The sequence below is a fragment of the Mchenga conophoros genome, linkage group LG6, assembly GCF_057382185.1.
Source record: "Mchenga conophoros isolate Kocher_MC1m ecotype Shallow Benthic linkage group LG6, M_conophoros_male_GT1.1, whole genome shotgun sequence".
Classification (NCBI taxonomy): domain Eukaryota; kingdom Metazoa; phylum Chordata; class Actinopteri; order Cichliformes; family Cichlidae; genus Mchenga; species Mchenga conophoros.
Window position 1 is genome coordinate 27234877 of NC_140531.1, and position 20110 is coordinate 27254986.

At 40.0% G+C, this 20110-nt stretch overlaps 1 protein-coding gene across 2 annotated transcripts in view; it reads left to right on the plus strand.

Annotated features, from left to right (window-relative positions):
- The first annotated feature begins 9693 nt into the window (after nt 1–9693).
- rab11fip4b (RAB11 family interacting protein 4 (class II) b) overlaps nt 9694–20110 on the plus strand; it is a 29956-nt gene continuing 19539 nt past the window's right edge. For both annotated transcript variants that reach the window (XM_085277187.1, XM_085277188.1), the window contains exon 1: nt 9694–10105. In XM_085277187.1, the coding sequence (XP_085133313.1) occupies nt 10028–10105 (78 nt within the window). In that variant the 5' untranslated portion in view covers nt 9694–10027. The remainder of the gene's footprint in view (nt 10106–20110) is intronic.

Genomic DNA, 20110 nt, shown 5'->3' on the forward strand with positions numbered 1-20110 from the left:
TTATGAATCCAAATTCTGCCATATAGAGGTATTACACATTACACTTACACAAATATGTAAGTTGTCAGGCCACAGGAATAGACACAATATGCCCTGGTGAGTAAATATAACATCATTTAAACTCCACAGGGTCATTTTGACATTTGAGATTTTGATTTGATTTGATTTGAGATTTCTTCTGATTAGTAGTATGTATGAAGTAGTACATGAAAACACCTTTTTCTTCCAGGCAGCTCACCATATCTTGTAACTGATAAAATTCTGTTAATGACTGACAGCTATTTATCCAGCTTTAAATACCAGTTTTGTTTGTAGTTATTTTAGTTAAGTGATACTGTTTGGCCTCTCTTCATCGCATTTCCTCATTTTGTGGTGATGTTTCCTCCATGAGGTCAGTTATTTCTACTTTTCTAATACCATGTTGTTGTTGTTTTGCTTGTTTTGGCATTAATTCAAATCATTGCGTACAGGTGTCCATACATCCTTGGCCACCTGTCTGTCTAAAAATTGTTGAATGAAACAGTTTACTGTCCTCCATGTTTTCTCCCTTCCCGTGTCAGAGGTCTCGTCAAAGCTTTGTTCAGCCCATCCTCCCTCACTGTGCCCCCATATCTGAGCCAAAATTTCTTATGATGCTCAAGCGCAGTGTGCAAAACATTTCAGCCCTCTCCACGAACCCCTTTTGCTTTACATGTCACTGTGCAGCTCATGTGTGTATAACTTGGTTCAGTCAGGGATTGACTCTACTAACTCTTTAGATCCAAAGATTCCCTCCCTCTCACCCCCATTTTTGTGACTTTCATCCACAGCTCATGCTTTGTGCTTCCCAGTAGACTTTGATCACCATGCACATTTTTTCCTCCATCGCCAGTTTCTTTCTGTCTTTCTCATTTCTCCTTCATTCTGTTTGTTTAATCAGGTCGCAGATTGCCCTGTGATGTGTGGACTGAATAGAAAAGCTGTCACAAGAACTCAGTTCTGGATCAGTACTTCCTTCTCCCACTCTCTGTTTTTTCCCTCTTTCCTACACAACTATAATTGTACACTCCCACTCCCACAAGCCATAGCATTGCATCACACTTGAAGGCTGAGACACTGGAAAAATAATGATAAGAACCAAAAATCTTTAAACAATTTGCACTGGAATTGTTTTAAATTCAGGAAGACATTTGTAAATAAAACTGAATTGCATAATGTAATCAGGCGGTAGCAAAATTAGGGCTGGGAATAGATAAGGATTTAGCATTCTGATTCTATTATCGATTCTCATAGGGTTCATAGGGTTGGCTCTACTTAGAGAGTCACGACCATCGCTAAGCAGCATATCAAAGACATTACATTTGTACAAACTAATTGCATGCTGTGTGGCCAAATGTTTATGCCTGTTGGAGGTATCTCCCCTCGTTGTTGTGATCAGAGTTGGGGTCATTACTCAAAAAAGAAATGTATTGCACATATTACACAAAACACATTACATAATGAGAAAACACATGCAATCTTTCTCTTAAGCCAGCAGCTCAGGCCAAAAATAAAACCCCACACAAAGAGACTAAAGTAAATCTACTGTAAAAAAAAAAAAAATGTACAGGTACAGAGGTGCAGCCTGACTGCTCATCAGTTTGTTACCTGTTGAAGTTCAGAGTCTGGCTGCTGGACTGAGGTGAGCAAACACTCAACTTTAATGTCACTCTGGGTTCTTGTCTAGCTTAGAGTTAGCATGCTGTCTGTGGAGTTGCTTGCAAAGAGCTGAAGCTGTGTTAGCAGCATAATACAGTTGTTTTCACTTTACCATTGCACTCTGATCCTTTTGTACAATAAAAATAAAGGTAATGTCCATATCCACACTCAAGACTGCACTGAACTGAAATTTACGGAGCCCCTCTGATGACATGGTCCAAAAAACAAATAAATTGTGGCCACAAAATACTACTTAGTAGGCACGAAATGGGTATAATGTGCCCACGAAATACTTATTTGTGCCCACGAAATACTATTTCGAGGGCATGAAATAGGTATAACGTGCGCACGAAATGCTAATTTGTGGGCACGAAACACTTGACCGATAACCGTGATCCTTCCCAGGCCCTTGCAGTTGGTTGACATTAAAATCTATCCCGGCGTCCAGGTCGTACTTACATCTGTAAAGCAACTGGGTTCCCAATATCCTGTTTAAATGTCTCTCCGTAATAGTGGTTCCTTGCATTGCCAGGCTTTTCAAAATGCATTTGTAGCTCATTCCCAGCCTAAAATAAAACTCAATCATTCTGTCTCTGTCCATGGTGTATAGGTTTAGCCTACTCTTATGCTTATGTCTCTACGCAGCTGTCCAGGAATTGTATCAATATGATGTGCGCACGTTATCTATTTCGTTGCCACAAATGCGTAATTCGTTGCCACGTTATACCCAATTCGTGCCCACAAATTAGCAGGCACGAAGTAGTATTTTGTGGCCACAATTTATTTATTTTTTTGGACCATGTCATCAGAGGGGCTCCGTAGAAATTTTTTAGCGGAGGAACAAAATTGAACCAATAAGCAAGGAGACAAAAAATTCCAAGAAATTGGTTAACTGGGAACTGGTACTCTGGAAAAAAAAAAACAGTTCTCGATTTCTATCCCTCAACAAAATATTACTCTTATAGTGACAACTATAAAATCCAAGCGATCAAAATACAAAATAAGATTCTATTCATCATCTATACATTATTTTCTTCTTACTATGCAAGTATCTCCATGCCATCACTGGAAGAAATGCCAAGCTGCAACACACAATAAATATACTCATTCGAGAGTAATACGCATTAATCTGTCTATTAGATTTAATTGCTCAATATCCAAAGGTGTCGGAACGCCGTTCCAAACAGTTTTGACTCATTTTAACCTGCTGGTACCACATCCTGGTTTTGCACATTATTAAACCTCAGGTTTGCAGTATAACCGCAAGAGAAGTTTTGCACAATCAGTTTCAGCCGGTGTTTTTTTGTCCTCTGTAGCATCACAACATGGCAGTGCAGAAAAAAATGCAATAACCTCAGCGATGACTCAAATATGTTCTCCACATGAGCAAGAAATATAAAAAGGATTTTCCTTGTGATCACTGCCACTTTACTGTGTCAGCATCCAGGTGTCTTTCAACACCAATACTGTGAGGCTTTTGTGGAAGTAAAAGAAAAACGCTTCCCATGTTGAGCAGACCGAATGATGTCTGTGTTCATCTTTAGGCAGATGCAGAGTGCATACACCGGACTCAGTTCAAGCCGTGCACGTTCATACTGTGTGATGTGTTCGGTTTGTTTGCAGCAACTGTAAAGCACCACATGTTTGATGAAAAGTGTGATAGTTAATAAATTAATATTCATGGGTCACTATGGGTTATGGCCTCTCACCTGACCTGATTGCAAATGTATATTGGTTTGGTTAATTGGCCACAGTAACCTAAAAATAAAAAAGTAACCTAAAAATCTGACATTGTTACAGCACTAGTGTCCATTTAGGGTAAGGACTAAAGCTCAAAGGCTGTTTGTGTTTGTATATCCACTTCTCTTTGTTCTTCTCTTTCCACAGTGTATTTGTATTCCATGACCTTCGCCAATGACTCCTTTCATGGTTCAGTGTTTTTTTCCCCCGTCTGTCAGGCTAATTAGCAGCCATTGTCTAGCTGCATTGTTCCGCTCAGTTCGCACCCTCCCTACCCAGAGTAACCTTTAAAAAGAGGAAGTAAAAACCTCCTATAAACACCAAACATCCTTCTTTTTCTGCTTCTTCTTATTCATTTTTGACCTGCGATTCCACCATGGGCAGTCAGTCAGATCCTTCACTTTGTCTCTCTCTTGCTCGCTTTCCTGTAATCAGACTTGTCTGTATCTCCACCTTCTCCCTTCCTCATTGATTCGTCTGTCTCCCGCTGTCCCAGTGGTGTGGCAGTTTGATAGATGGATGGTCAGGACACGTATTGATCATAAGGATTTGATGTGTTGTCAGTCACCTGTTTGCAGGGCCTACTCAGCATACTGACAGAGTATCAGTGTTAGTTATCACTCACTGATAGGGGGGAAAAAGCAGTGACTTTACTTCACCACAGGTTGCAGCGTGTTATATTTGATACATTTTAAACATCCAGCAGTACCATTTCGCTGCCTTCATGCAGGGATCAGAAATTAGAGCTCGAGGTATGAAACCTTAATTGTGGGGCTTGTTAGATGACTTATAATATTATTCTATGTTAGTTTGCACATAATTGAAAGATAGATGCATTAATCCATCCATGTTTTCTGTACAACATACAAATTTTATCAAACCAAACCAAAGTTTTTCTCTTAAGGTTACCTAACTGCCAGCGTAAACATAACTTTAAAAGTCAAATAAAATCTGCAAAGAAGAAGCAGGAATAGCAGAAAGCAAAAGTTTGCTTCCCCTGTAAGCTTTACTTAACAGTTTTGCATTTTTTACTGAAGGCACTTTAACCTGCAAAATTACATTTTTAGTTGTATAACACTGACAGGACCCTGTGACCTACTGAACCAGGACAAGAAAGAGTTTAATGTCTGTTTCCAGGTAAATGTAAATTAGTGCTTCCACTGCAATGTGCAGTCATTTGCATGGTTGCCACATACACTGTCAAAGTGTGTCTGTGTGTATATGTGCAGTTGCATATCTGCATATCTATCCAGCAAGACAGTAAAAATGACCAACTCCTCACCACTTCCTGAACAGCTTTTAATTTACGGTTTTGTACATTCTGGACGTACACTCAGGTCATCCATCGGCCTGTCAGGCTCCACTGTGCCATGACAAATGGATGAATTCTCGCCATGTAAACAGAAATCAATATATCGAGTTTTCCACAGAGGCAACACTGACCCAGTGACCTGATTTCACTCCTGTAACACGTCTGGGTTATTTTCATAGTATTTTAACTGCAGGATTCCTTGAAAATATTTTCAGTGTTGGCTGATCTTTTCTGTGTAAAAGTAATAAAAGTAAGCTGGTAAATTCCTGGTTGGACGTTCTCTTAATATAAATGTGTGGTTTTCATGACAGGAAATCTTCCCTGCGATTTCCTGTCATTCGTTTCGCAGAAGCTTTTGTGACATCGCCAACTCTTTTTTCAACCGATTTTCCAAACCTTATGAATTTATTCCACTTTATTATGCAAAAAGTAAAAGAAATCATTTCCAAGAAGATTAAGTCAAGTAATCGATTCATTGTTTCAACTCTTCGTGATTTAGTAAAAAGAAGGGGAAAAATTAAATATCGTGTTGAATAGCGTCTTTTTCCTGGTGTTTGCATGTGTTTCCTGTGCATGCTGGAAAGCCTCCAGGTCGTCTGCTTTCCTCCCACGATTCAAAGACTTCCATGTTGGATTAACTGGTGACTAAAATGGCCACAGGTGTGACTGTGAAACTGAATAGGTGTCTGCCTCTTTTTGTTAGCCTTAAGATATACTGGTGACCTGGCACCTGCCTCCCGACTCATGAAAGCTGGGATAGGCTCCAGCCCACCACAGCTTCGCAGTCCCAGATATGGCCCACGTGTATGTCTCTGTGCTCTTCTTTTCATGGTTTGGCTTGACTTGTCACGCTCATATTCTACATTTTTATTCACATGTATTCATAGCCTCACTGTTTATATCAGCCCTTCGGATAGCACGAAAATGTTGCAGCAGATTTCATCCTTTTCAGTCTACCATTAGCTCACTCACACTCTGCCTGACCCCTTTCTCTCAACACCTTCTCTGCCAGCATTTCCATTATAGTGACTCTCACAAAACTGCACTTAGTGCTTTCATGTTGTCAGACCTCAGGTTTTATATAATGAACTCCTCCTCCTGTATCATGATAGCAGACTGTTGTGTCTGTAGGACAGAATTAAAAAGGTACCTGTAGTTCTGCAGCATGACCTTAAATTATATTAAAGTTTGTAACAGATGAGTTTGTGATCTTGCACAGGCTTATTTAAATTATTATAATTGGGGGAAAGGGGATAATAATGGGACATCCCCTTGACAGTACAGCAGTACTGTAAATGTGACAGTACAGTAAATTTATTTTAGGATGATGCATGAAAACAGGACAACGGGGCCCACTACCACCAAACAGATGGTCCTTTGATAACATTAAGCAGAAAATAGGTGAGCAGGTTTTAGAAAACAACGTCCAGGCTCACAAACCAGAGGGTGGGGCTCATCTGCGACGGGAAAGTAGCAGTGATAACATAGAGAAACTGGGCTGAAACCGTTTTTAGCATGAAACATGAAAACTCAATAAAAAGAAAAGCTCAGTGAAATATCAATCGGCTTCACTCAGTCCTCATTCTATCATTCTGTGATCAAACCAGACCCGATGTCCACCTAAAGGGACAAAAGATTAAAAGAATGATGGAGTATGTTTCTTTGAAATAAAATCTGAATATCAAAAAATGTTTTCTTCTGGTCTTATGAAAATGTGCCACCATGTCCAAAGCTTGTGTTTCTGCACTTAGCAGCAGAGTTATTGGCATTCAAAGCACTCAGCGCAAATAAGCTGCCCACCAACAACCGCCACCCCCCGCCAAACAGTACTGCTGCCTCGTCTACTTTTCGCGAGCTTCTCGTGCTCTCCTTTTCCTCCCTTGTTCTCCGCAGCCTCGTACTCCCTCTCTCTATCTTCTCCACCCCCACCCTCTCCCTCTATCATTCATCTGGCTGCACTGCGAATCCCAGCAGCTGGTTGAGAATCCCCACAGAGCTGTTTCAGCTCAACATACACATTTGTTAGGTGTTAGGTTTGTGCTTTTTTTTTTTAAATACCCACAATGTGTTTGTGCATTAGAAATATAATTTGGATCCATACACCACCATATCCCCTTTTCCACCTCCTCTAATTGCTTTACTCTTGCACCTGCTTTCAGTCCATTAAACCCAGTTACAGAAACTAATGTGATGATTTTGAGCTCGATCTTCCCTTTACTAAAAAGTATTACTATAACCATTTGTGAAGGTATGTAGTTGAAACCAACCCTCTTGTCCCTAAGTATGTGCTGCTGAGGCAGGTAGACATGAATAGAATTGTAAATGGCTTCTCTGAAAAGAAGGAAAGGGGCCAACTCTCTAACAAATTGCATGTAAACAAATAGCCACAGACCACTGGCTGAGCAACTGCCAGCATCCTCGAGAAGTAAAGAGGAGAAAGAAGAAGACTATACGGTGCATTCCTTTCCCCATAATCTGATTTATTTGGCTGCTTTAATGTAAATCATATCTATTCTTCTTTTTGCCTCTTTCTGACCACCTCTCCCCTTGTTTTTCATCACTGTGTTATTCTAAGACTACATGCATGGGAGACAGAGAGAGAAGCAAAGTATGAGTCACAAAGCTCACACTGAAACACTGAAAATATGTCAACAAGCAGAAGAGAGAGTCAAAGACAGTGAGGAGGTAATAGGTCCACTGGAATTTCCTTGTAATTTTAGCAGGATTAAGATCTGGCTCAGCTGCCTGCAGCTCATGCCAAGAGCTGCTGAGTCCAGTTACCAGAACAAAACGTGGAGTGGTGAAACTTTAGCAAACACCATACAAACAGAAGCATGCACACAGATACTGTATCACCATTTTATCATTAGAGAATATAGCTTGTCTGTGTAAGGAAATACAGCCACAGGCATTTAAAAATAGAGACACAGAGGACTTGCCATCTTTCTGAAGTTGAATCAGCAGGGGTATTTTTTGTTATAGGTGGCAGTAGAGTATGATTTATGTTTAGGCTGCATGGGGAACTAGTTGGTTATATTTTAGGTAGCCAGCCAGGGAGGTTCTCATGTGTCAATAATAATAATGGTAGTTGTTGATTTGGGCCAAATGAAGCAGCATAATAAAAAAAACAGCTCATCTCATCTTTCTTTTTCTTTTTTGTTAAGAAAATGTAGCCAGATAAACTGGTAGTTCAGGCTTTTTTGCTGGATCAGAATAGCACTATGACTTACAACAACAAACACTCAACACATTTTTATTCCAGGCTGTCAAAAACTGCTGTTCTGTCAGTTGCCTTTGACATCTCACAGATTTGGCCAGTGGTGCCTTCACATGCTTCACATTATCTCTAGGTGTGCTATATTGCACACCTAGAGATAAAATCTGTTTTAAGAGAGGAAAAAATGATCAGCTTGTTACTTGGTTAGGTTTAAAATAAACCTTGTTTTAAATTGTTAATATGACGCTTAGCCACTGCATTTAAAAATGGACCGCATATGATAATCTGGGAGTGAGAGACCCTTTCAATATTGTCATATCTCTGTGCGTCACAGAAACGACACCTAAGGGTACCTTGATTTTATCTTTGAGACACCAGAAGCTTTGACAAAACAGCAGTATTTGATTCCCTGGGAATGAGAACCGGCTAGATCAGCCCATATACTATAAAGGCTCTGAACTTTGTTATCCTACAGTCAGAAATATATGATTTTTTTCATCATTTGTTAAATATTATGCAATCTGAGCTAATTTCATTACAGTGGTGGTAAGTTTCCTTTAATCTTACTTTGGCATAAGTCCTCTTGGGGACACTGCAAATTCTTCTGTGCAGTCTACAGAGCAGACTATTGAGTTGAGTTTTAATGTAGAATTACTCAACTATTAAGAAATAAGTAACCAAAAGTAAACAACACACCAGTTTGTTTCTGTATTTCTGTCTCTTATAAGAGACTCTGAGGCAGTGGCCGACTCACAATACAAGTAAGGAGTAAAGCATGGAGTGGAAGTTGTGAGAATGATTCAGATATTCTGTGGAGCTAAGCTAATAATGGTCCACGTTATAGAGAGCCCACTCACAGGCCATTTTTCCGACATATATAGAATTTTTGGAAGTTACATAAGAGAGCAGAGGAAATGGCATGACTGGAAAAAAAATTGTTTTGACAAATGTTAAAGCAAAAATAGTTTTAGCATAGCATCATTTTTGAGAGGATTTTCTGTGCCGCCAAGCTTTATTTCTTCACATCCCATAAATGAAATGCAAACATGTCAGTCGCCTACACTGATTTTTCTGAAGCCCAAGCCATATGAGGTATGTTGCCTACAATGGCTGTTTTGTCTGACCAGCCCCCGAAACATTCTGTTTAACAACACAGAACTGAGTAACTCAGTGAGGGGTTATTTTTCTTAAAAATTAATTTTCTATCATATAATCATTTTATTGTATCTGCTGTCTGCTCCTCTGCTCGAAAAATACATTACAGCCAAGATATTTCCTGACCTCATTAAGTGAAATGAACAACCAGTGCCTCCAGTTTCTTTTCTATCCCCTCTCTCCTTCTCACTCATGCTTCCTGTGTTAAATTTGATCTTCTTTTCCGCTATGACTAACCAGCACATCTTGTATTTTTGACCTATCTCATGCAACCTGCTGCATCACCGAATGCAAACTGTTTCAGTTTTAGTGACAACCGTCACCTTCCTCCCCCTCTTCACAGCCCACACATGCTCTGGCCTCTTCTTCACCGGGAGTCCGACTTTTAGGCAGGCCGGGCTTCATATGCAAATATAGCCTGAGTGGGCGGCAGCCTAGAGCCGAGTGTGCAGCAATGTGAGAACTCTTACAAGCCCCGCCCACAGCAGCCAGTTGCTAAGCGACCACCTGCAAGGAGGCGGGAGCGAGGAGGAGAAGGAGGAGGGGCCATGAATTCAACAACTGTTGCCCGATCTGAGCTCTCGCTGTGTGAATGCGAGTCAGCCGGCGAACAAGTGAGCGAGAGAAAGTGTGTGAGGTGCAGAGAGAGAGTGTGTGTGTGTGTGTGTTTGCGCGTGCACGCGTTTGTCAAAAGAGAGAGAGAGAGTCTGCGCTGGTGCGGGGAAAGCCAGTGCAGTGTTTTTAAAGAGAAAGACACAGCCTGCCTCGCTCCTCTGCCTCTCCGTGGACTATACCACTACCGGGGACTCACCCTTTGGACTATTCCGTCGTTTCCGCCTCCTGCCCTCACACTTGCCTTTGAAGGGAACACCTGTGCGCGTGAAAGCCAAGACAACGGACTTAGCCCTGGTAAACAGGGCGACTGGATGACTTCAGTGGAACACGGTTTGGCTGGTGGAAAGAGGGAGACTGCCGATCATGGACTCCCCGCACTAGTTAACGGGGTAAGAGACCAGGGAGTGCAGCAAGCCTGCTGAAATGTGAGGGTGATAAAAGATGACTTGACAGAATGAGAACAAAACACAGAAAGAGGTCTGCAGGGAGAAGCTGCGGTTTAATGGAAGAAAAGCAGTTTACGCGTTGGGGGAAAGACAGCTGAGTTAAAGGGGAGTTAAGGGGGGTGATGCTTCAGCGGCGGTCCATTGTCCCCCGGTTTGTGTGTTTGAATGTGAGTGTTGCACGTAGTTGACCCTGCCTCACAGCTTGCCTGTCTGTGTTGCTCAGCTGTTGGTGTCATGCCTGCACACTCCTGTCTCCTCTCTTCTTTTTCCTCTCTCTGCTTTCCTGTCTCCCCCCTCCTCCTGTCTTATATTCCCTCTGCTTCATTTGCATCCCAGCATCTCTCCCTGAGGGTAATGGGATTAATTGGAAACTAGGGTAGCTGGAAGGAGACACGGAGAATGACAGAGAGAGGGATGAAAAAACATGTGAAGTGAATGTCCAGGTGTAGTTTATTTTAAAAAGAAAGAAAGAAAGAAACGGAAAGAACAGCAGATAAATGTGACAAAGTTGTTTTCTACAGTTGTGTTTATAAATGTCAAATAAATGTATCTATCTAATCATTATCATCATCATTTTGCGGCATTTCATACTTAAAAATTCCCATCAGCTGATATGAGCCAAAGTTCATTAATAACATCCCACAAAACTACAGATTGCCTGTCACATGACCACTGCACATATACAAACTTCTCTTTTTATACATTTAAATTGTTTGCAAATGCTATGATTTATTTAAGCACGCACACTTAAAATACATGGAGAATCCTTCCTGATATTTTTTTGCACACGTTCGTGTTTGCTGTAACTTTTGAGCGTATTTATTCAACTCTCCAAAAATAGAAAGGCAAGGGGAGTTTTATTTCTATTGTCAGTGGCAACATATACATGACGTCAGACTCTGTAGTCACTTTGAATACACCTGCTGCTCTGTGACTGGACGTTACATAATGAGATTTGCCCTCTCTTAGTTGAGCAGGAAAGTTGCTGTCGATTCCACCCGGACCAAAAGAAACGAAAACATTCTCCGAAGATCTTTCTACTGAAAAGACAAATGTGTTTAAGGGCATACACTTTAACACATTTGCTTTTTACAGTAATTTGATGTTTGTTTCCATCACCAAAACCGTCTCATAGCCAAGTATTTGTACCAGTGCACCTGTATTTCTCAGGGACTAGAATAACTAGATTAACATGCAGTTCTGAGCTGTACTCGGTGAATGAAAGCTAATCTCCAGGAGTCACAGTCACTCCTCTTACACAATTTCTTCCGGGCCTTCCAACACACTGCTACTGAGAGAAAAGACACAACAATCGACAGACAAAACGAGCAATTATCTAAACAGGACCATTCATTCTGTAGCTTCTTTGTCACTGAGATCATGTACTCTAGGTTTAAAAATAAATGAAGCTCCCCTGGCTCTCACCATTTAACAGTTATAAGTGTTTTAAAGTTACTTTTTAAAAACAGATAATAGGGTTTTAATGCAACCGCCTATGACAGGGGCTAGACCACCTGCTGAGTGTCTGCCAAACAGCACGCTGAAATGCCTCCGTTCAATAGCCGACAGCAAGTGGGCTCACGAGCTGCCAGTTAAGAGAAAGACAATGCACTATGTTGAAGAAGGATGGTGTCCTTTTCCCCCCTTCTTTTCTTTGGACGCGAGTTTGATGACTCATAAAACACTCTAGACACAACACTCTCAAGCTGTGAAATAACGAACCTGAACAGTAAATTGGACAGCGAGTGTTAAGTGCTTGTGAAACTCCAAATGAGTCAGTTTTTCCTCTTTTCTGGAAAGATAACTAACTTCTCTTTTTGTTGGTGACGATGATAATTCAAGGGAAGCATTAATCAGTGGATTGCAACGCTGAGGACAAAAAGATGAAACAGTCATCAGATTTGATGGTTTATTAATTGTTTAAGTATATAATGGATAAAAATATGATTGAGAGTAATTATTTTCTCCTTTTTTTTTCGTGTTTTATATCTCTGGGTTTTAGACTGATAAAGCAGTCGTTTGAATTTGCCGCATCTCTTACAGTCATTGACTGGAGTACTTACAGGAAAGCATGCGTGGTTTTGATATGACTTCTGCCAGCTAATGCCAACTCCTTTGTTTTGTTTGGCAGGAGCACATAGCACATGTCAAACCAAGGGCAAATGAGCTAATTCACAACTACCCACTTTGTGTGACAGCTTCTCATAATTGCACTTCCTCGTAACATATACCTTGGGTTAAACTTAAATGATTGTGACAGATGCTTACACAACTATTTTCATTTTAACAGTTTCATTTTTCAAGATGAAACAGACGGTCACTGGGCTTTAATCACTGCTCAAATTGGACCTGCTTTTTATATCGTTGTCATTATATATAAGATATATTTTTATTATTATTTATCATTATGAAGTGTTTGAAAACCGACACACATGCTTTATTGGTAAATATCAGTGTCACCAGCAACAGTGAGAAACAACATTTAACTAAAACTAAACTGATGTCCTTAGTTTTATGTTTTTTTTCAGTGTAGTGAAATTTATCAACTCTGCAAGCTTCAGGAGGCTTTGGTGCATGTTGAAATGAGGATGTGTACATGAGATGAAGTATTGTTTCTATTATGATATCTTATCTATCTGAACTTGTCCCTGATGCCAAACCCCCACATTATATTAAAAATAGAAAACTAACACAGAAACTGAAGATAAACCAAATTTGCACTTTTCTAGTTTCGAGCTTTGGCTTCAAGGGTCTGCTGGTACCAAGTACTGTAGGTAACCAACATGTACACAAAAGTCTTCCTGTCCAAAAAAAAAAAAACCCCTGCCTGATGATAAAAAAGGGATGTCAGGATACCAGGAAAGTAGTAGTTTGCACCAATACCAATTAAAACTGCACGATTTTTGATACCCAATTAAATACCGAAACCAAATGATCATTCCACGTATTTAAACATAAACTCATTTATTAATTTTGAACGTGTTGACATGGTGATGGCAGATGTTTATTTAAATTGTTGACATTGTATTTTGTTGAGTTAACACCGAGTCAAATGTTAGGATGGTTGCCGAGTAGCCTGCTGATGTTACTACAAGGTATAACATTAATTAAGTTTCCATAAGAGTTTATATACTGTTGCCCACTGCAAACATTTAAGCCTGTGGCTGTTTTCTCAATGTATCACAGTCACAAGTGTCACATTAAGTAATGTCCATTTTTTTGCCCCAGTGGACCAATTGTTAAAATAAAAGAAAAAAGAAATTTCTATAGAAAATAGTGAAAAAACAGGAACTTTTTTCAGTGTGTTAATTTTTATTGTTTATCTCTAGTTTTGGTGCAGAGTGAATGGCAATCAGGAAGGCCTTTTAAAAGTTGTAAAACTTGTGAAAATACATTGAAGTTCAATATTTGTGCCCTCCTTCACTAAAGCCATCCAGTGAACCAGACTGGAGTCTTTGCCAGACTTAATCTGGCCCCCGGGCCTTATGTTTGACAACCCTACTATATGTAGAATAAAATTGTGTTACATGGCTATAGTAAAAACTTTTCAGTCATGTTGAAACATCTGACTGAAGCTTGAAGTTAAAATGAGAGCATCTGCCAACATAAAAATAAAGTTGAGTCACTTGAAACGTCACCAAACTGCTCCTCCCTTGCTCTTAGCTTCCTTCATGTCATTTAGTCTTTCAAGTCAAAGCGATATTTAATCCAAATATCAGATCAGTGCATCTTCAACAAAAACTAAACCAAAACTAAACATTGTCAACCAAATAAATAAATACACTGAGATAAGCCAAGTCGCTCTAAAACACTTCAAACTCAACTGAATCGAAACTAAAAATTCAAAATTAAAACTAATGACAAATATAACTCTGATCAGAATCATATAGCAGTCGTTTTTACAAGCTGCTTGTCCTCACTGTTTTGTCACTTTACAGACATGCAGTTCTCAAATTTATGAACACAATGAACTCTGGCACATTAATCATGGGATGTATTTCAGGTTCTCCCTGTTTTTATTAACTGAACGTACCTTGAACCGTCTAAACTGAATCTGATTTCATCTTCATTCAGTCAACTCAGAAATACAGAAGCAAATACTGACACGTGCACAGCGTTTTAACTCTAGGGGCGTTCGCGTTTCACTGAACGTACCTCCACAGAGTCTCCAGTGTGCGTCTGCAGTCCCTCCCTACAGTGTCCTTTGTCCAGTGTGGCATTTCTTGTAACTCAAGTAGCTACCTGAAACAAACGTCTTTTTTCCCCCCCATGTTTCAGTTATGGTTATGGCCTGGTGATGAATGCGCAAGAAGACAGTGAGGCTGTAAAGAGTCTCATGGTTTCCTCATGTTTCAGCATTTCAGTTAGACGTGTGTGTATTTGTGTGTTTAATTCACACAGCATTTCAAACAGCGTTGACCTAAACAAACAGAGTTTAAACATGAGTCAGATATGATTCAGGAAGAATAATGCTTACTGTTGAATCTGAGTAAGGCAGTTACACAGGCAGAAACATGCACATTAAACACAACGAGCAGATGTTTAAGGAATACATGTAGGTGTGGCTGCAACTGTCTCTCATCAACTCAAGGAAAACCGAATGGTTATTTGCTTCATAGATTAACCTAGTGATAATTTTGTGCGCCCCCCCCCCCCCCCCCCCCCCAAAAAAAAATAAATGAGGCTACAAAGACGATCATCAAACAAAGGTTAAAAAAAATTTATTATTTGCTAACAAGTTATTTCACCATTTATTTATTTGTAACTGTAGCCTTTTAAGTTCTTATAAAGCCTTTTTGCACTCCATCTGTACCAGAGCTGCTTCTCTGACAGGATCAGAGGCTCAAGGTAATCAAAGCACCAGACGGCAACAGTCAAAATGCTGCATATCAAAGCGAAAGCTTAACTTTTCAGGTTTTAGGTGAATACTTTTGTGGCGCTAACAAACGAGGAGCAAATAGATGTTTGGAGAATAGAGAGTAAACTGAACAAAGAGCGAGAAATGGGGGGGGGGAAGCCTCTGCAGAGAAACGCCTCTTATCTCTGTGGCTCAGTCTGACAAACGCAAGCAGGGAAACACTGCAGCTCTCAGTCTGGATTTCCCATCCTGCTCTTCTCCTTCAATCCCATTTTCCATTTTCTCTTCCATCTTGCCCCCTTTCATTCTACCTCTCACTCTTCTACTTATCCGCCGGTCCTTTTACTGCTGACTCACTCTAAATCAAAGCTTCATCGGTTTGGATCGATCCACTCGACAGCAGTTCGTGCGTCTGCTCATCCAAACCCTCTTCAAAGTGGCGTAGCACTCCATCTTTGTTAAGCCTTCTCTTTGTACCGCACGACACTTGTTTTGCTCAATAAGACAACAAAAAGGTGGTTACTGTCTAACTAGTTATTCCACAAACCTGCAGCTGGAACAACACCTTTTTAAAGCCTTATTGAGACGTATAATCCCTTTAATCTGGCTTTGCTCATATGACATCCCACAAATATGTTCTTTAAATATCCTTAAAGGGTGGTACCCAGAAAAAGATCCTACTCTCTTAAAGTCATTACAAACTGCAATGTCTCCTGAATAAAATTAAACTTCAAATGATTGAAATATGTAAAGCAGTCGACTTGAATCAAGACTTATGTTTAAACCAGTCGTCGCCTTCTTTTAACATCACTTAATTCTTGAAATGCATGGCTGTCAACATAATTCTCCTCTTTACCAGAAGAGCAGATTAATGATTTGTTCAGCACTAAAATGGTATCGACCTTCAGCACTCAGCATAGACTAAATTGGCACGAGAAGATGTGAATCTCTTTAATTGTGGTCATAATAACGTTGTAGTTGTTTTCCAACCTGCTGAATGAGAGACTGAAGTTGCTGTCACTATTTGTGTGAGTGTTTTGCATATGTGCATTGTGAGCTTTTATTATGCACAAGGATGTATTGTAGCCATGTGTTAATTATACTGAAAAAGACTCATTCAGTGTGCTTACAGCAAACTTTTTTGGAAGAAATGTATGAGAGTGCACAGCTGCAGATGCAGAGTGAACACGCTTGATTTGGAGAATATTGTTGCCTAAGGCAAAGTGTGAATGCGCTAACGGTTTGTTTAAAATGTAACCAGTCTTTTCTTTTAACATTATAGGCAAAATAGTCCTGAAATTGCTTTAGAAAAAACATCTCAATTTTGCCATCTTGTTAGCACAAACCATCCTTGAAAGCAATTGAAATGGGAAAAGTTGCACTGTGACAGCTCTTTCTGAGGTTTAAAGAAATTTTACTAGGCTGTACACAAATTCTGAAAAGAAGGGTACTCTATCGTTCGCCTTCACTGACGCTGACACTGCTCGGGTTAAAAAGATGTAGAGACCATTCTGTGGGAGTCATCAATTTGTCCTTAATGTTCCCTCAGCTCATAACCCATAATAAGGTACCTGGACTGAGTGGTCACTTAGCAGTCTGGATTTTTGCAAAAACTTGCTAACAGCGCAAAGCGCCGATTAATTTAGTCGATACCTCCTCAGAGAGCCGCACCTCTGCTCATGATCGGCCTGCTTGTTGTTGTTGCCTCAGGGTCCAACATAACAACACTCTGGGGTCCTCTTCAGCTACAGCAGGCATCTTTCTTCTGGTAGGCTTTACTGCCCAGGCAAAGCAAATACAGTACTTGTAGCATACCCCAAGATAGGTTTACCACCACCGGATTCCACCTTCCTTCTTTTCTAGGACAACACCCAGATTCTGTAAAATCAAGACTGTTCAGATATCCCTATGTTCTTTATGCAAACGAGATACCAATCTCTCCCGTACGTCTTTAAAATCATTTCAAGTTCATAGGTTAAATGTATTTTTAACAAACCTGAGCTCTTTTGATCATAAAGCTTCCGTTTGTACTGGGATCCAAGACTTAGAGCTGTAAGTACATTGTTTTCTCGATAACTGAAACCAAATCATTGATTCACCGCCCGGCGTGTTGAGGTTTTCAAAGGTAAACTTAAACTTTTACTCAGCTCTTTTGCCAGCTTGAATATGTCTTCTGAAGCCTCTCTAGGACTGGGTTTGTGTTTTTTAACACCGTTTGATTGTGTACTTTAATCATGATGATTTACTATAGTTATAATTAATAGAGTTGATCTTTTTGTGCTGTACTCACTCTGTTTTATTGCCTTTATTCCCATTTTACCTGATTGAGTTGCTTTTGCATCTTGTATGTGGATGGGTCTTTTGACTTCATGTCACAACACTGGGAAAATGCTGGGTGTGAATATTAGTAGCAACACTTTGTGTAATTGTATAACAAGAACACATCTGGATGTTTCTCTCCTTTCTTATAATCTGTTACACACCCTCATTTTGTAATGAGAGATTACTGTGTACTGTTTGCCTCCCTGGTAACTAATACTCTAGTATTACAAGGGTAATGGCTGTGCAGTAATATCATTTGTATGTCACTGTGTTTTTTTATTGCTTAATCTTCTGAAATGTTGCTCAACAACTCTAGCACAAAAAGCACATGACTCAGTGTTGTGAGTTTCAGGGTTGCGCACTGGCATTATGTCATGCAGTCTCAGCTGAAAAACTAATGTCACTACCAAGCTCAGCTGAAAGTTTATGATTGTAAAATTATTATGTTTATTTAAAAAAAACTCAAAAGTTTTGAAAGGAATAGCAGTGCTTATTTTAGTTGGTTTAATTTACATTTGGTTGCTCTCTATTTTTTCCCCTTTTGTTTCTCTCAGTTTCTCTCTGCTGTTCATTTTCTGTCTTCTTATCTCTTTACTCCTCGCTGCTTAGATTGTTGCAGTGAATATAAATAATGTCTGATATTAGTGCATTCTCTTCCTTTTCTTATACATGACTGATTCTGCACAATTCTGTCTGTATTTCAAAATGTTTAGTAGCATGTAATGGCATACTTAAAAACACTACTTATTATAAATAAATGACAATCAATCGACTTTATGTTAGCACATCTACAGTGATTTGTAGTTGGCTAGTTTGTTTTCAAACCCTGTATGGTTACTAGACATGGCTTTACTAAGGGATGGCTGGATGATGAGCATACACACAAATACTGTAACACACAGGAAACTATCTTTAGCTTGCAAACAAATACACTTACTGTATAGTCTGCAGTGAACAGAAACCTCAACTAACAAAAGGCCTTGCAGGAAGGTACTGATTGTTCTCTCGCCTTCATCTCTCCATCTTGCTCTGTTGCTGATGTTGGCCTCGCTTGGGAGAAGAGCAGGAAAGGAACGATAGGACGTCTGTATTTTAACTGGGTCAGACCCCTGCAGCAACAGGCTCACGAAGAGATCAGAAAGTATTTTTCCAGTTTGATTTAAATATTGAGATCTGTGTATGACAACGTTCGTGCTGTGCAGTATTACAGCAGAAGCTGGATGCGTACAACATTGTTTAAATTGTTTTTAATGTTTATTTTTGGGGGAGGTATTGATAATTTATGAATAATATGACTGATTTGGTCAAATCAAACATTTAATATCTGGATTTTAAAAAAGATCCTCTTTTGGCCAAATGTGCCAAATGAGATGTGAAGGCATGCCAGCCTTCAGATCGAACAGCTACATTTAAAAGTACAGCAGATCTTGGCATCCTCAGTTCGTCAGTTCAAAGCCAGTGGCAGTTCAGATGCTGTTTGGCAGGCCAGCTTTATTTTTTTATTTTTTTGCTTCAGGGATTCGAGCAACTCAAAATGCTCGGTAGGCTCATGTTTTGGCAGTTGAAGCCCCCTGGCTGTTCTGGAGCAGGCGGGTATAAACAGAAGCGTTCAGTAAACGCATACAAACATGCACCCATAGGCAAAGCTCCTTCCTTAATCATCACTTTTTTAGTCTCATCAGGGTAGCTCAAAGTGACATGTAGAGTACAAAGTGTTTCTGGTTGAAGAAGCAAACACTGTAGGATGTAACTGTCCAGCAGCATCTTTGTCTCGAGTTTGCAGCCCAAATGATACCACGTGATCTTCCTGGATGAACTGAATGCCGAGGATGCGTTGGCACCAAATTAATTTCATTGTGAATATTATGAATACACTCTTTAGTAGTAATACATCAGAGGGAGAGCTTGGGTTGAGCAGGTTGGAGACATGGTTAGTGAGGCGAGGCTGAGATGGTGGGGGCATGTTGAATATGGAGATGCCAAACATGGGGAAAGGTGGAAGATTGCAGATGACTTTCATGGCTGTGGTGAAGGAGGACATGAAGTCAGATGATCCACTGTTTTGGTGACCCCACCCCCACAAAGATGATCTCTTGGCAAGTTTACGTTTTTCTCCCCGCAAACCAATATTTCATTATTTCATATTTAATTTGACTGTTCTGATTGGACCTTTCTGCACATTAATCAGTTACAGTTAAATCTCCCAAATGTATCCACAACTGTGGCGATGAAGTGAAATTATTTTTTTACATGTCTGTATGGCGATCTGGTGTCGGTTATATGCCGTCTTCATGCACCATATCACCTAATTAAAAGGGCAAGTCATGTGGTTTCTCTTTGTCATTTTGGCAGCTTGTATGTCTCCAAGTTACTTTCATTTCCTCTGGTCTTATCTTTAGGTTTGTATTCAGCGTATAACCCATATTGTCTCACATTTCGGTACCAAAATGAATGTAAATGACACAAAAAAGGCAGCGTGTCAAAATGTTTACTTTGGACAAAGTTTATTATTACGCCTTTATTACCACAACAATGCATGGTGTTCCGAGTAAAGTAAAGCTTTCCAGTTAATGTCAGTATAACGCTGTAGTGTTGATGGTATATTCTTTGCATGGGCGTGATTTCTGACATTTCCAGCCTCTGCTGAGGAGCATTTGAAAAACCTTCTCTTGTCTCTTCACAGCAGGTGTCACGTCGCCCACTGTGTTAGCTTGTTCGGTTTTCTGAATTGTTGCAGAACAGAGTACCGAGAGTGGGGCTGCCTGCTT